The sequence below is a fragment of the Manacus candei genome, unplaced genomic scaffold (genome assembly GCF_025592945.1).
Source record: "Manacus candei isolate 608988 ecotype Guabito, Panama unplaced genomic scaffold, ASM2559294v1 h1tg000081l, whole genome shotgun sequence".
Lineage (NCBI taxonomy): Eukaryota > Metazoa > Chordata > Aves > Passeriformes > Pipridae > Manacus > Manacus candei.
This window is the reverse complement of record NW_026138129.1, coordinates 3,766,009-3,783,950: the sequence shown is the minus strand read 5'-3', so window position 1 is coordinate 3,783,950 and position 17,942 is coordinate 3,766,009. Positions and strand designations below refer to the sequence as shown.

The window sequence follows — 17,942 nt, the reverse complement described above, 5'->3', positions numbered from 1 at the left end:
AGGCTGAAGGCAGCTGTTCCAAGTACTTTTTTTATTTCAATAAATAAAATAAAACCATATAAAACATATTTTTTGGATCCCTGGGGCTCTTCCATCTTCAACCATACAAGATATTGTTCTAGTATTTTAATCTTTAGATTTAATTAGCTTTAGATGCATTTGTAGACACTTAACTACCAGTGAATATCAGTTGCTGCCCGAATTTCTACAACCTGAATTGCAGACATGCAACTGTAGGACCTACGCGGTGTGAGAAACTAGCAGCAGAACACAAGATAATGGGATGGCACTACATCTTGTTCCACAACTTTTTATTGTTATTTTCTTCTTTTCAGTTTGCCAAGGGAACTGAAAAATGGGAAAAAAGTAAAGCAAAAGACTAAAGAGGAACAAAAACCAGAAAAAGATGAGTTGGGGAGACTCTGAGAGATGAGGTCAGGAGTGGAAAGGAATAGCTCAGAATTGTATTAACTTGTAATTGGTTTGTATTACACAGTCAGTCAGCACATGTTAATGAAAGTCAATCAAAGGGTTAAACAACTTTTGCGAAGTTCTTCGAACTTTGTCTTTCCACAGCAACTTAAGCAGCCTGGAACTGGTACAGTCCTTTTCTTTACAGACCTGTGTATCTAAGTTTTGCACTGGAATAGAAGACCTTCCCAACACCTTTTGCTCCCCAGAGCACTGGAGAGCAGGTTGGTTCAGTCAGTTCCACTTTAGTTTCTACCCTACTTCCACCACATCAAGTCCCACTTTGGAGGCTGTCACTGTCACAAAGTTCTGGCCAACTGGCTTGCCTAATTTTTTTCTGACATAAATACGTGATAAAATCTCATCATCAATAGACTAACCAGTCCCATAGCAATTCATGTATCCTTTTCATCAATTAGCAAAAATATCCTCAGCTCCCTCCAAGAAAACTCTTTAACAGATGTCATTTCTTCAAAAAGTTGCCAAATTCCAACAAATTGGAGCCAACTTGAGATAGCAGGATCCTGAGTCTTGATGCCCTTGCACTGAACATCCTGCCAACAACTCCCTTCTTCTTTAAAGAGGGAAATCCAATTACAGAACCTCTGCTGCCTACAGAAGGAGTGAGATAGTGTCTCAGAGACAAATGATTTCACACATTTCAGCCTGTATGGCTGAAAATCAACAGCTTGAACACTACCTCAAGATGAGTGGGTTGTCATTGCAGATATCGATGCGCTGGTATGACATTTTCCGGGCAAAATGCCCTGCTGTATATTTTGCACCAAATCCCGACTGACAGGTATATGCAATGAAGTTAACCATGACTTAATGAGTTACCACTCACTGCTGAGCCATAATAACTGGAAGCATTAGACCTCCTTGATCATTGCATTTGTGAAATAAAATTAATGCACATTAATGTAAGCCAACTTCACAGCCGCAGCAGAAAAAGAGCCTACACAGGCAATAAGTGGCAACTCATTAAGCCAGAGTAATTTGGTTGCTTCTGATCATTTGTAAATTACTTTCACCTAACGAATGATTTTATGATGTAGTCACACATAAAGAGCGATGTAGTAATCTAACATAAACAATGTCTATAAAACCCCATCCTTGGTGAGGTTATTTCTCTCCTTTAGCAAGGAATAAACTCTCTCCGGGAAAAATCTTTAGTGATAGCTAATACCAAATGAATATCATAAAAAAATGTTCCTTGATCATTAACTCAAATTTCAAGATTGAGATTTCTGATGGTTTTATTTACTTTTTAAATAAAAGTCAAGATTGGCTTTTATTCAAACTATTGTTCAGGGAAATTGAGACAGAATTCTCCATAAATGCTACATATGTACCCAATGATTTTTTCCTACGAAGTCATGAGCAGTGTGGAAAGGGTGAGTAGGGATAGGGCAATCACTTCCACCACAAGATTTAGGGGGTGTCATATCAAATTTATCTGTGCTGCGTTCAAAAGTGGCAAAAATGCTCTGTTTGCCCACAATACTAGCAGCAGACCTTCTGGAAAACTCTGCCAGAGAAGTGGTAGATGCACAGTGTATAAATTTGGTTCAAGGGGAAAAAAGAAACAGGCAGTTTCAGGCAGCTCAGTAATCTCTCTACTGGAAAAAAAAGAATAATATACACTAGTATGAAATAAATACTTTATGTGTAGGTTTTGAGCTTAGAAAAGCAACATCTTTCAGTCATATGCTGAGCCAAAGAGGAACTTATGACTGCAAAGAAGGTAAAAAATAACAGATACCATCACATGTTTTTTTTTTTTTTACTTATTCTTAAGAAAATACATTTTAAAGCTCCTGTCATTTGAGTTAAAGATAGTTGGAAGAACATCAGGGAGCAATATCATCTACGCTTGCCCTATTGTCTTTCTTCAGAAGGGTCTCTCTGATTATGGTCACTGCTGCAGACAATAATACTTGGGGTTTAACAGTCCCTTCTTCTGAATGACTACGGTGCTCTTCTGCAGATGTCCTGGGTTTATATGTCCATACATGTACTCCAACAGAATGTAAGACTGAGTAAAATCTAACCGAGTAAAATGCTACCAACTAAACCAAGAATAGAGGCAAATAAAAAAGACAAGAGTTCAGCACTAGTCTCTTTGCCTCCAGAGCTGTGCATATACATGCAGTTGCTTTCTTGAATTGCAGTGAGACAATTTTTAAACTCAGCAATTCTCACAGTAACCTAATTTTGTTCTAGGAAGTATGCCTCTTAATCTAAGACACATGCTAAATTTGTCCAGTAAATTATTTCCTGTGATTAATTCACTCACTTTTACTATTCTCTTTAAAGTTGGAGGAATGCATTGCTAGCTAACCCAACACTACAATTATGTTGGCATTTCTTTTATAAGTCTCTTAAAAAATGCTATTTTCCTAGCTATTTTTGCCCTGATTTACAGGCTGCTTAAGTCAGCACAAAGCTGCCATGAACTTCCTTGATACAAAATCAACCTAAATTCATTTTTCATTTTAAATAGATGCATACTGTTCTTTAATGTGCTTGGACATGGATAAGAGTCTTTCAATTCCACATATTTCAAGCTCTATGCTACAGCTTTCTGTATTAATAAGTACCACCACGTTTAAAAATAAAATGTATACTCTTGCAGCTGTTAAATTACCCCTGTCCTGTGGAAGAATGGGCCAGTATTTTTGCAAAGACTGCATGAGTTCAATGAAATACGCAAGAGGATCAGAAAATCTCAAGTAGGACTACTGTAATAACTTTAAGGCCATAAAAGGAACCAAGAAGGTGAAGACTGCAGTAGGGAAATTCCACTGTTTTAACAGTTATGCTGACTTGCAGCTCCATAGGAAATTTAACATGATTTTCTTATAGTATCTACATTCTGCTAAATACTAGAAAAGTTGTTGGACAGCTGAGATCCAGACAAAGAAATGAATAATAAATATAGCAGCTGTTACATTTAACTAAACAAGGAGCTTTCTAACATCATGAAGTTTATTAAATGCTCAGTATAGAACAAAAAAAGTGTAAAAAATTTATAAAATCCACACTAATATGTATTGAAATGGTATCTATACCATTGGAATGACTATGTAGAAACAGATTAGTTCCACATACAAAAAAAAAGAAGTCCCAGAGAAAACATATCTACATACTCACCGACTGATATGAAAACCTTTGGTTTCACTTTATTTCTACAAGAGCTACTACAAATAAAAACAAGTCAAAACTCAAAGGAATAAACATCGTTACAGCCTTGGACAGTGGGCTGTACAACTGGTACATGGTTGTATGCTGTACAGCCATGTGCACTGCTTGAAGGGAGAGGATGAAGCCAGTTACTCTGGAGAACAAAATCATAAGGGCTTATTCCCTTGGTGTTTACAGGTCTAATGTCAGCTTTTGAATATTCAGGATTCTTTGCTTTTACTCATCCCATTTGAGAGGATCCCAGTATCATTACAATCATGTCCTGATTTGTTTTAAAATGCACAATGTGCAAACAAAATTGTATTTCTTCACAGAGCACTTCATTTTAGGGTTATATGCTGCAGTATCTTTTTTTCCTTAAGTATCTTTCCAGTTTACCAATTTTACTGATAAATAGTTCTCTACTAGCAGAAAAATAAGATTTGATGTTCTGGGACAGTCCTGTCCCTGTCCTTCACCTTTGAACGCTAACCTCATCCTACTCCTTTTAAATCGTGAGCACCATCTCTTCTCCCTCAAGTCTTCCCTTCTCACCAGTAAAACTACAGTAGTGGCACAGCAGGCTTAGGAGAATGCTTTTGCTCTACAGAATAGCCTGAAGAGATGCTACCAGGGAGGACACTGCAGGCACCACCAGCCCCGGCTGTCCCTGCCTGGCTTTGCTGGGGGCTCCATACTCTGCCCAGGGTGCCCAAGGTCACAACCCCTGCCTCAGCCACGGCTGTTCCGTGCCCAAACCAGCCTGCTGCTGTTCCTGCCTGGGCTTCTCGCAGAGCCCTGACCTGGCATGGACCTGATGGTGGGTCACTGCTCCGCCACGCAGTCCTCGGCCACCCGCGGGGACACGCACATCGCCTCAGCTCTCCCGCCTCCTGAAAGGCACACGCTGTTGCTACTCCTGAAACAATCTGGAAACGTCCTCAGCTCCTTACCTTTTAAAAAACGCGTACTGTTCCAAAACATACAGCACTTCTGCAGCAACTTGGAATTTACCCTGATAGGTCCAGTGTAAATTCATTTGCCAAAATTACATCTGCTACAGATGTAATACAAAGATTAGTTAAAGATCCTAAATAATTACAGAAGCTTTAGTAAAACTATCTTTTCTGTTTGCACCCTGGAAGGAAAATTTAACTCCTTACATCAAAAGAGAACTATAAAATGATGGGTTGCCAAAGAAATTTATAATTGTGTCATAGAAGCGCGTACTCAGCTTTTCTTCTGAATTAATTAAAAAAAACCAAGTTCCTGTAGCTAAGCTTAAAGATTTACCATATATCAAAGATAATTTTCTCCCTATTGAGTTTTTCAAAACTCTTCCCACCCTTGTTTGGTTTTTTTCCAACATCTACTTTTGCTATCTCACAGCCAAATAACAAACACCTCTAAGTCCCTGACACAACAAAATACACTGCAGCCAATTTTGCCAGGCAAAAACATATGGCCTGTAATGACTGCCAAAAATAGTCTGTCATTCCTTCTACAAAACTGCTAGTTAGCTGGAAAAGAGAAACGCCATTTAAAATATCTCAGTCACACAAGAATCCTACAGATTCACCACAGTGTCTGAACACATACATGCGGAGAAATTAATTGGGCCTACTTAAAAAATACATAATAGTCATTTAGAATCCCCCCTTAGATATATTAAATGTTTACTTATATATACATATATATGTATGTATAAACCCCTCAACTCAGAATGCTGTTATTTCAGTACAGACTGAAAACCTCATTCACTGAGCAGACATAGACCTGAGCTTGCTGAGTAAGATGAGAGTAGAGGCTCCAGTTCACAAAAATGCTTACTGGGAACATGACTCAAATACTATTGCAAATATGAAAAATTAAAAACTCCAAACCATACTCAAATGTCAAAATACAGTAGGAGGCCTCAAACTGGTAAATGGTGTATATAGTATATCAGCTGAATCAGATGGGATAAAAGTTGTGAAACATTTCAGATACAAGCAAGTTTGTTTCCGCAACACAAAGCAAAGCCAAAGCATGTACATATTATAGATATGCACCGCAAATACTGAAGACCATGTGGAGCTATGCTGTGACACAAATCTGCTGAATATGTTTCTTGCCACTTTAACAATTCTCTGCCAATCTGTTTTGCTGGATTTCCTTTACTGTCCAATGTATCAGCACCTTTGAGGCAGGTGACATAATGATTTCTCTCTCTAGTAGATCTAGGTCCATAGCTGATACAAAGTTAGATATTTCAAGGCCTGCAGGCTTATAATTTTGAGGTACATATAACTGGAAAGCTAAGAAACAATTGGTTTTGGTTTTTGCTTTTTTTTAATTAAAGACTAAGATAGCTGTATAAAGTAATTCCATAAATTTTTAAATGGAGGCGTCATAATCTGAGGTTTGAGCTTATTGTCATGATAGAACAAAATATCTCAGATATCAGAATAAGAAGACTGTTTATCTAATTCAGGTCATAATTACCCCAGAAGAGCATTTTCCACTGGCACATGTAATGTACTGAAGACAAATGTTTTCCGGGCATGTATCATTTTATGAATTTCAGATAAAGAAAATTATTCAAAAGATTTGCTATGTCAAAAGCAAGATACCCATAAATTAAAATGTGAAATAACAGCTGAATTGATGACGACAGGATGAATCAGTTCCTTCTTGGTGAAGTGAAAGTTTATTTAAAACAGCTTTTAAGTTAAAATATCCATTTCATTAGATCAAACTGAATACATTTTCCCACTGAAACAGAAGCTCAGAATGCAAATCCAAAGAATTCTGAGCAAGGCATGAAGTCAAAATTTCTGAACACAGAGAAGACTAAATCAAAAACGTTTGATTACATATAATTCTCTATACATGGGCTATTTTCTGTCTTACATTATACATGCTGAAGTTTTGTGAGAAGCAGCATCTAACCTTTCTAAATGGGTCACACTGCTACCAAGATGTATCTGCATAGCACAGTTCCACAAATTCTCTTGTAAAAATTCTGGTTTGCACACTTTACATCCATGGGTGGAAGACAAAAATGCACCATCATTTCTGTGAGGCATGTGAGGTACACTACAGTTTGAGAGAGAAGAGCTTTTCTGAACTTTGTTTAGTTTTAAAGGCTGATTGTGCTGACCGAGTCTTTCAGCTCCCTGAAGAAAATGTGGTAGACCAGTAACAAGTTATTATTTTGGGCTGTGTGCTGTGTTTCCATTGTCCCTGTTGTTAGGAGGAATGATGCTAGAAGAGCAACTTGATCTTCTATGTGATTTTCTCATTTTCAAAACATATTTTAAAGCCTGAAAGAACGGGCAGTCTTTTTTGATGAAAAAATTACAAGTTCTTTGTTCTGACTATGAGTATTTCTAGAAGAAGATCCATCTCAATGTCACAAACACCTCAATACTTCTCAAGATTTCCTTTCTTTCTGTCTTTCTGACAAAATGCATGCAGCTGCAGCCTATCACTCCCTGTGCCAGTGCATTTGTCAATTAGCTGGAAGGAAATCGCCCAGTACACAAAGCTGAGCTTATGATCAGACAGGAAATTATGGCCTATTATGCAATTTTATTCTTGTCTGTGATTGACTGCACATCAAACGGCCACTCAGTGGCAGCCACTGACACTTGATAAGGTAAAAATAGTTTTGTAAAACCAGATGGTGGAAGCAAGACACCAGCAGATCAGGAATGCTGAGTCTACTATACTTTACATGAGAAATAAACCAAAAGGATTTTAACACACAGTGGTCCTTTGTAGTATATTAACATTACAAATGGTATGGTGTTTTCAGCAGAGTGGAAATCTGCCAAATTCTAATCACCATTTCCCTTCACACCCTATTTAGAGTGGTACGGGCATCAGCACTTGTAAATAGGTAAATTTTTTCATAGCATATGCTCCATATATGCTCTACCAGCATATGAAGTTATGAATACAAATAATTCTGCATGCAAATAACCTCACAGAGCTCAATAAGACTTTTTATATTTTTTTACAATGTTTAGGGAAAAAGTGATTGTGATGTATAATGTCAACATACCCATCTTAGTAACACATTTTTTAACAACTTATGAACCCAACAGTGTCAGCTTAGGGAAGTGATAAATGTGAAAAAAAATAAAATCAAAACAAGGTTTATTTAAATAAAGTCATTAAATGTTTTAAGCCAATCATCCAGTTGAAACCACATCTTTGTAATGGCATGTGGAAGCTCTGAATAGCAACTGAAATTAAAAAATAAATACTGTGGCAAGCAAAAGGGCCAAAACCATTACAGAACTAGGTAATTTGGTCAGATATTTAGAAATGTATTTGGAGGAACTTAGCAGCAAAGTTAAATTAGTTTAGGAAGAAAGAGAATTCTGAACAAAAAATGCTGTTTTAAACTGTGTATCTCAAGCATTATGTACAAACATGTGACAATATTCTTGGAATCCTCACTGTAGAAAAGAGAAGTAAAATATGGACTTATTTCTCCTTATAAATTACTATCCTACACCAAAGAAAAAAAAAGTGCTTTTCTTTAGTTTCTCCTTCCTCCAAAGAATTAATCATAAATGATATAGCTGGATCACAACTGAATAGTTAATAATTCTCAAATGAAAAAATAATTCTCATTATGGAAGAAGGAAGATACATTAGTAAGAAAAATACATTCATAAGACTTAAAGCCATTATTTATTTTTAACACACATATGGTGGTAATTGGAAAACAGCAATATTTATCATCACATAGATGAAAGCCTTATTTTCTTTCTTGAAAAACTCCAGAAGACATAGCACATGACTTCCAGAGAATTAACATTTATGGGGGGGGGTTCTTTAAATTTGCCAAAGACACTTATTTAGTTAATAATGCACCCCATGTAAGATTTTTTTTGCATGATTAATGCAACTGAAACAGCAACAACAATTAACAGTTACACTGTTAGAGAAACTGTTTCCTTGTCACGATAAACAACTTCTGTAAGGATATTACTTCCAACAAGCAGAGCAACTAAGAAGTGTATTAAATCAGATTTAAAAGGGAGTGTTACCTTCCCCAGAATCCAGCTTTCTGAAGCCAGCATTCTTAATGTGCTTTTCACTCCTAAACCTCACTGGCCTAGTAAGAGGCAGGAAGAACTTCTAGAATCCTACAAGTTTCTGGCTTTCACAGGCTGTAGGAGCCTGGACTGCAGGCTAATTCTAGGCAACTACTGGATTTGGCCTACTCTGGATATTCAAGCGTAGTGCTCTGGCCTTTTCATGAAAAACTGTAAACCTTTTCATTGCTATTTTAGCAATAGCATTGACAAAGAAATGGATGCCTTGAAAAACACAAGGGAGCACTAAATACAATAATTTAACAAAGTGATAATCTTTACCTGGAAATGCCAGGAAGACCCAGGAGACTTCAGAAGCCTGAGGAGTGTATCCAGACAACACCAGATAATTACTCTGACTCATAAAAGTTTACTGGAAAAACACAGTAAACAAATTTCAGTGCACAACAGAAAAATGCGAAAGAGAGACAAAGGGAATAATGATGCTAAGAGAGAACATATAGGAAGCAAAAACAAATAAATCAGAGGATGAAGAAAAGGCTTCTCCAGGAATAGAATCATAGAATGATTTGAGTGTCATCTAGCTCCAATGCCTCTGCTGTGGGCAGGGACACCTTCCACTAGACCAAGTTCCTCAGAGCCCCATCCAGCCCAGCCTTGAACACATTCAGGGATGGGACATCCACAGCTTCTCTGGGAAACCTGTTCCACTGCCTCATCACCCTCATAGTAAAGAATTTCTTCCTAATATCTCATCTAAACCTACTCTCTTTCATCCTAAGGCCATTCCCCCTTGTCCTGTAAAAATGCCCTTTTAAAAAGTCCCTCTTTTTTACATGCCCTTGTAAAAAGTCCCTCTCCATCAGTCTTGTAAGTTCCCTTCAGATACTAGAAGGATGTCATCGGACCACTCCAAAACCACCTTTTCTCAGGCCAAACAATCCCAAGCCTCTCAACCTTTCCTCATAGGAGAGGTGCTCCATCACTGTGATCATCTCGGTGGTCCTTCTCTGGACTTGCTCCAACAGGTCGATATCCATCCTGTGCTGGGGACCCCAGACTGGATGCAGCATTCCAGGTGGGGGTCTCACAGAGTAGAGGAGCAGACTCATCTCCCTCAACCTGCTGCCCACACTGCTTTTGATTCAGCCCAGGACATGATTGCCTTTCTGGGCTGCAAGTGCACATTGCTGGGTTATGTCCAGCCTCTCATCCACCAGCACCCCCAAGTCGTTCTTGGCAGAGCAATTCCCGATCTGTTCATCCCCCAGCCTGTACTGATACTGGGGGTTGCTCCAACACATTGAAACTTGGCCTTGTTGAACCTCATGAGATTCCCATGGGCCCACTTCTCAAGCTTGTAAACTGTATAGTTCCAAAATATTTAGCACTTCTCTTCAATATGTTCTGCTCTCTTAGAGCTCAGTCCAACTCTTTTTGTCACCTAAATGAACTGTGAACCTAGAATTCTGCAGCTCAACTGATTCAATAGCTTTGCAAGGGGAAAAAAAAAAAGGAATGCTTGCACAGTTTGTAATGCTCCAGTAGAAGAGAACATTTCTTTCTGATCCCCTGTAGATGTCTTTAAGAGGAGCTCATGCCAATATAATACATCCAACTTGGATTCTTCTAATACTGATGGGATAATGGAACTTTCTACTTAGAAAGTGTCACCCCTTACATTAGTTTTACCTGAAAGAGTAAATTAAATACATATATATTTGCAACGACATAGAAACTCTTCCAAAATACTGAATTAAGCATAGATCTAAAAATTATTCAAAATTCGAAAAAGCAGACACAATAACTTGGACAAAAACGGAAAACAGCTTTATACAAGCTAACTGAATTTTGCAAAACTCTCCTTTAATATATTTATACTGATGTAAACTGAAATTTAATACTGTTATTGTAATGATTTCTTGAAGGTCATAACAAGAAAAGACTCAGAAAATTGCATGAAAAAATGAAAACCAATCCCAATCCTCTTTTGAAGGACACAGCTGCTATGTCTTTAATTACCACACATGCTTTGCTATGTCTTTAATTACCACACTTTGCCAGTGCAAGCTTTGAGAGCACCCAGAAACAGCCAGAGACCAGGAGCAGAGCTGACCACATTACAACCTCTACTCTCTGGCAACATCAACACAGCACCCTGAAAATACAGGAGCTTACGTGAAACACATTTGAAATGCCGAAATACTGTGCAAAGATCATCTAGGAGTTCCTTTAGGAGTCATATCTATATTACCTATATTTAAACACTGTCCTTATATATATCTATATATGCACTATATAGACATAGACACATGTAACATACTGTGCATGTATGTATATGCTTGTAACTGAAAGGAAAATTTCAAGAGTCTGTATCATTATGAAAAAGGCTAACAGCTGCAACAAATCTTATTTTCTGGATTTAGAAAACTTCCCATTCATAATTCAGTTAAAAAGCTCATCATATCATGTATGTGGACTGGCTTGCTTATTCTACACTGACAGTAACTGAAGGAGAACGGGGCACTCGTTTTTGGCACCACTCAGTTTGACTGCATTAAATACAGGCCGAATTGTTTAAGAATTGTTGAACTCCTCTCCACTGCTGCGAGAAACGCAAGCACCTGTACAGAGCGAGATGGAACACCCAACGCTAAAATCCAAATGCTAACCTTTTCTGAAGAGTGATATGGAGAGGAAGTCTAGCCCCGTATGCAGTTCACTAAATCACATAGTAAATGTTTCTGTCACTAAGTAACATAAAGAGAAAACTGTTTTGATCATTTTGACATTTTCATTAAATCTCTATTTAACCACACAGTTTAAGAACTCTGAAAAATCATAGAAAAATTATACAAGAAAGCTTTTTATTTTAAAAGTGGAGCCAAAAGGAATACAGCAGATATAGTATCCAGTCATAACCCCATTAACCCCACTTCAAAAATACTGGGGCACCAAGAGCCACAAGATTCATCTCAAATCTGGAAAGGCAGACACAGAGGCTGCTCTAGGTGTGCTGTAGTCCAGAAGAAGGACATTAGAGTAGCTTTAGAGGGCTTCAATTTTTATTCAATTATGATGATGTTATTAACCTATTTATTTCCTTGAATATTTACTCTAAAAAAATCACCACCTTATTTTTTTGTCTGATCAATGTTATGCTTAATGTCAGCATCCACAGTGATTGCTGTAATCCTGACAACTGCCTGAAGAAGTTCTGATCTAGTGAACTATCACTGCAATTCACTGCATGAGACACCCCACTGTGTTCATGTTTGCAGAGAACCATCAGCCCCACTACGAATAAAGCTTGACTTATTTGTAGAAGGAGGGATTCCTTGCAAAGGTCCCAGTGAGGTTGTGGATATTAAATTAGCATTGTGCATTGTTTTGAGAAACTGTGATCAATTATTAAACCCTTACAATGGAAGAAGACTCAGAGGAAATGGCCAAGGGCAACGTGCCCCCAAGGCTCATGGCAGGATGTAGGGAGTGACTGGTGACAGCTGCTGGAAAGAGAGCTGAACTTGGCTGCATACAAACAGGCCCAAAGGGTAGCTTTGGTCTAGATAAATATATCTGAAGTCAGTTTAGTGGAAAGCAATTGGTTATGTTAATTTAATGAACCAACCAATGTTCATGCACAAGTTAATTCAAAGAGAGCAAATTTCTTCCTGTACATGCTGGAGCAGCACAGGGGGGTATATATGCACCTCTGTCAAACATAGAGTATAAAATAATAGAACAGTAAACAAAAAGAGCTTTGGATAGCAATGGGTTTGAACTGACTTCACACTCCATGTATTCCCTCCTGGCCACTGGGGATGCCCAGTGTCACGACAATGAGCCTATTATACAGACTGGCAACAAGATTCACATTCACATTGTGATTCAACTTTATACAAAAAATGCTGTGTTCTTCAAAGTGTCATTTGTCCTGGCATTGTGATTTACGTATATTGTTGTGTAGCTCTGCTACCTCAAAATCCCATGTAAAATCATACAATCTCAAGTAAGCAAATTTGTTATTAAACACTAAACCTTCCACACCTGGAATATCTAAAAGATGGTCAATGAGGAATGGGCTCCAACAGGAATAGTACCCTATGCTCTACATAAAATATTCATTTATTTACTCACACCAAATCAACATTTAAGATCTAGATGACTACCACCAAGTAGCGAAAACCAGATAATAACAAATTGTGTCTAAAGGATTATTTTTAATACAGCAAATAAGATACTAGGAGTGCTTACTTCTAGCCTTACTGTGCTGTGAACTAACAAAACCTTTACTAATCAATACATCAAACACACTAAATAACAAAGTCAGAAGTTCATAGCCTACAGATAACAGAAGTGAAAACAAGCTCAATATTGAAATGTAAGCCTATGACCTTCGTTTGGTTCTGCAGCTGTGTCATGAGGGGGATTTACTCTCCCCTGCCTCTTCGCTGAATAGGTGATACACAACAGGTCATTTTCAGTAAATTATTTTCAGTATTAGAATTCATCAAGTTAACTGTGGTGCTAACTGCAACAGGGCTTGTTCCCTAAATAGTGTTACTTTGTTCAACATGTCATATCAGAGTAAGTTAAAGCCCTTTAAGTAGGCTTTTATGCTGAGGCAAAGCATACATTAAAGTGATGAATTGGTGGGAATCCTGATCAGAGAGAGGTAAATTTGTATTTCTTGCTTGAATAAATTTTACTGTCTTGCATTTGGTTTGTAGATTACAGGAGCATGCATTTGGTGACAAAACAGGCCTACTCAAGCAGCTGGATGCTCAACCGGCTCTCAATCATTGTCAAGACTCAGGGAGTAACTGCTTTTTTTTTCAAGCAACTATTGTTTGCAGAAATAAATCATAGCAATACAAAAATAACATAGGGGAAACTACATGCTATATTTTTGTTAATTTTATCTGCATACATACTGCATCTGACATCTCAAAAATTAATTTTTCTAATAGGCCGTTCCAGTTGTGGAATAAGTCATCTCATTATCAGCTGGCCTCTGGCATTAATATCCAGCTTCTTTCAAAAAACCTTAAAACCCCTACTGTGGGGAAGCTAAATACAATAAATAATAAGAAGTACTACAGAGTTCTTCAATAATAGATTTGTTTTGTGCTAGGAATTTCTGAATATGATTATAGTCAGAAATATCAAATTAACTTTAAAAATACTAAATAACTTATGTTGTCAGAAGGGATTACAGATGTTTTCTTCAGCTGTCGTACCAAATCATTCCCAGCATAATGATTATCTAAGGACTGATGTATATCCTTGGAAAGGGGAACTGAAGTTCCAGCATACAAAAACCAACCAACCACATACTAAAAAAAATCCTGTTCTATAATATTTCCTAATTCAAAATACATATTGTCCTTCTGGTAATGGTAGTGATGGTAACAATATTTCACCACCAGATCCTTCTTGAAGGTACGTAGCCTATCTACACATTGGCCACACACTTTTGACTTTCAGATTCAGGTCAGTCTGAATACAGTACCAAGCAACATCCTTCATGTACAATTTTAATTCTTGTGGTTTGAAATATGTTTACTAATGCCAAACATGAAAGACATGAAGCAAGCATATACAAGGGAAATGAAAAAGCTTCAGGAGCTCCACTGAGACCCCGAAATAATGCCTAAGGGTAGAATCAATCTTTATGTTAACAGAAATGTTGGGGCAGCAATTGTCTCTGTCAGAACAATCATTCTCTCAGATAACAACAGGGTGACAGCAATCACTACGAGTTTTTCCTTAGGCAATCTGCATAAATGTGCAGACAACTTGTTTGGGCCTCACTCCTCACTGTCTAATAACTCCTGCTAGGGAAACACGTAGTTGCCTTGGGGAAAGCAAGGCAAAACCAGAACCTTGAAAGAAAGTTACCCCTTCTGCATTTCCATCACTTTACCTATTTAAAAGTGAAACATTTAACCAAAATTAGTTCTCTAGATCCCCTCTCAGACCAATAGAGCATTTGTTCCCTTAGCTATAGAAGGAACCCAGATGAATAGGTTTGGCCCTGTGTAACAGCAGTGCTGTTGTACTTAGTCCAAAGATGTGATTGTGACAGTTTTAAGAAGATAAGATGCCTAAAGGCTGATACAGACAAATAAAAAGGAGACAGGCTTGAAGGCACAAGAGCTCCTGCACAGATCTGAAATAAAAGCTTGCAGACTTCAAAGTTACATGGAAGTTGACAATGATGGATCTGTTTTGATGACCCTGGACCGCCTAAAAGGGGTAGGTACACACTGCAGTACATTGCATTAACAATGAAAAGGTTATTGGCAAAAGTGACAGCTGATGAGGTCCTAAGTACTTGATTAGTTTTAGCCATGTAAAACTTTGTTATTTATCCATGAGAGCATTTGATGCATTTAAACTATCACAGACAGAGCAGTCACCCAGGCTATATCTGTAGTCAATGGAGATAAACCAGTTAGATAAATGACTCTGTCAAAAAAGATTTCATTTCTTCAATGAAAAGCCGGTCTAAGATCAATCCTACCCTTAGTAAGCATTTCCTGAAACAATGCATACTATTTCCCCACCTGATTCATGCCTATTAATCTATTACGGCTGGCCACAGGTATATCTCCTACATACTCCATACAGGAAAGTGATACTTGAAAAAAAATGTTAGGAATTATTTATACAAAGCATCTTCAGATTATGTGACACATTACAGCAATTCTTTGTGAACACTGCAACAGGGTCTCATTCATCTATCTTAGTTCCTCAATGTATAAACCACAATATTTAGGCCAATTGCACCTCACTAAATGCATCATATGCATACGTCAACCCACACAGACTTGGATCTGCTGCGTATGTTATTGGTCTCTATCCCAAGTCTACTTAGAGACATATTGTCCACAGTCTAAAAACTAACTGTGGTAACCAAAATATCTAAATTAATGTGATGCTACTTTCTTAATATTCAGTATAGGGTATAAGGCACTTATAAAGCACGTGGTTCAGTAGAAAGATAATCCTCTAGGAAGCTTCAGTGAAAGAAACTGATGACACATGCTGATCTTTCTATAGCCTTTCCCATGAAAAAACCTTCAATGTTAATGTAAACATCTTACTATTAGATGGGATTTACTGACGGTATTCCAAGAAAAAATTAAATGTGTATGGTTATATTTTTCCTAACAGTATCTCTTTTTTTTTCATTCCAGCAGAATCTGCTATTTATGTATAGTCCTTAGCTATCAGCAGTCTTTACTCCCACAAAACGACAATGATTTTTTTTTTTACAGCATAAATGCCAACTCCATGTAACAGAGAAAGAAAGAAACATTGGACAAATTCCATGAGTTATAAATGGTCCTTCAAGAACTCTGTCTGAACTCAGTGTGAACGCAGAACTTCTGCGCCCCAGTTCACAGCTTCACTCGGTGGACCATATTTTCTATTAAAAAAAAAAGGCTGTGAGAATGTTACAAAATGAGATGACTTATCCCATTAACGTTTAGTACATGCTCACTTTATGCGTAAACAAAATTCAATACTGGCTTTAGCACTTTTTTCTAAAACTATCTACAATTAGTTCTATCTCTTGGTAAATTTATTAAATCTTTTGGGATTTATTTAGATGAAGTGTGTTACATAAATATAAATCAATCATTACTAAATCAGTGGTGGTGTTTACCGAAAACAAATTAGAGAAATTTTAGCTGGAAAGAAGCAATCTGCCTCTATGCACAATTAAAATAAATTCCTCCCCTGCATTCCTCTGTCCTTCACTCCTCAATATTCCTTCTTCCTCTGAAGTTCCACAACAAATGCTTATGAGAAGACCTTTACTTAAAGACAGAAATTCTTTTATGTTTATAAAGGCCTGACTTCGACCTAAAAGATTTCAAATTACTAGCTATGTAAATGTATCTATTGACCTATCTTCCAGGATTTAACTAAGTCAAACAGATGTTAAATGGCGAAATCTGAAGGAAGGTTCCAAATACTCTTTGTGTTTCTACTGGTTTTGACCCTGCACTTTCTTATACTTGAAATATATATTTGAAGTTATTTGAATATTTCAGTACCTTTGTTGTTGCCCATCTCTTTTCTGTGTTAGAAATACTATGTTTATGGTTAATGCAATGTCTTTTACTACAGTTTTCTTGCTAAAAAATATTATTATATGCCCTTGCAGTCATATAACAAGTTCTTCCATAAAATGAAAACTATTACAGAAAACAACTGTCTTGGAAAAAGAATGAGCTGTGGTTCAGTTTGTTATAAAGCTTCCAAGACCACACTGCAGAGCCCTCACAGACACTGTGTTGATGACACGACAGAACACCTTGAAGGAAAAGCACATTTAGCTGAAATGGGTAAGCAAACCAATCAATGGGACTTCCCTCTTAAATGGTTGCTTCACATCATCCTGCATCTGGCATATCCCTCTGGGAAGCTGGGATCTCAAACAACAGAAAAAGGCTGCTGAATGTTTAGTAGGATGCATAATGCCTGTGAACATGAAAACAATGAAACATAGACCATTGCTTACAGTAGAAAAAGAAGAGAGGGAAAATTTAAGCTGTTCTCTAAGAGACTAGATATGGTAGCATTTTCTGAGATGAACTGGTGAACTTATAGAATACAGAGAGCTGGTATAGAAAGGATGGATTTCAGCTGAACCAAAAATGAAGCTGAGTCATTGTCACTCAAGTAGACCAGAGGAGAGAGGAGTGATATAAACTAAGGGGAACAAAAACTAGTACAGAAAAGCCAAGGGTGGAATGACATATCTTTCAAGGCAGAAAGCAATAAAACAACTTCAAGAAAAGAGAAAGAAAAAAGAAAAGCTATTATGATTCAGGCCTTAAACAGCAAAGAGCAATCTTACCAACTACACTTCAGTTTAAATACCAATTAAAACATCTGAGTAGACCAAGATCAGTGTATTTCTACTCAGTGCATTTCTACTCAGCCACCAAAAAGATATATAAATAAAATGGAATGCTTGGCTCTAATTGACAATATAAACTGGGCAGGCATATCTGGCACAAATGAAACAAAGTGGGCAGCAGGAGACATACAATACCCAGGAATTAGTTATATTAAAATAGACCACAAGAAGCGCCTGGGACGAATTCCTAATGCATGTTCAAGAAAGTCTTGAGACTAATGAAATTAACTGAATGAACATGCATCACAGAATTTCTACAGGTTGAAACTAAGTGGGTTAAAAAAGAAGAA

General features: G+C 37.4%; 1 protein-coding gene across 3 annotated transcripts in view; it reads right to left on the bottom strand.

The window, feature by feature from the left end:
• The window catches only part of PRKN (parkin RBR E3 ubiquitin protein ligase), a 706,049-nt gene that overhangs the window by 580,747 nt on the left and 107,360 nt on the right, over nt 1-17,942 (bottom strand). Inside the window, exon 1 of one of the 3 annotated variants that reach the window (XM_051811266.1) lies at nt 9,033-9,129. The exons of the other annotated variants lie outside the window; for them this stretch is intronic. Coding sequence (XP_051667226.1) covers nt 9,033-9,114 — 82 coding nt within the window. The 5' untranslated portion in view covers nt 9,115-9,129. Of the gene's footprint in view, nt 1-9,032; nt 9,130-17,942 lie in introns of those variants that run through there. 3 annotated transcript variants of the gene reach the window in all.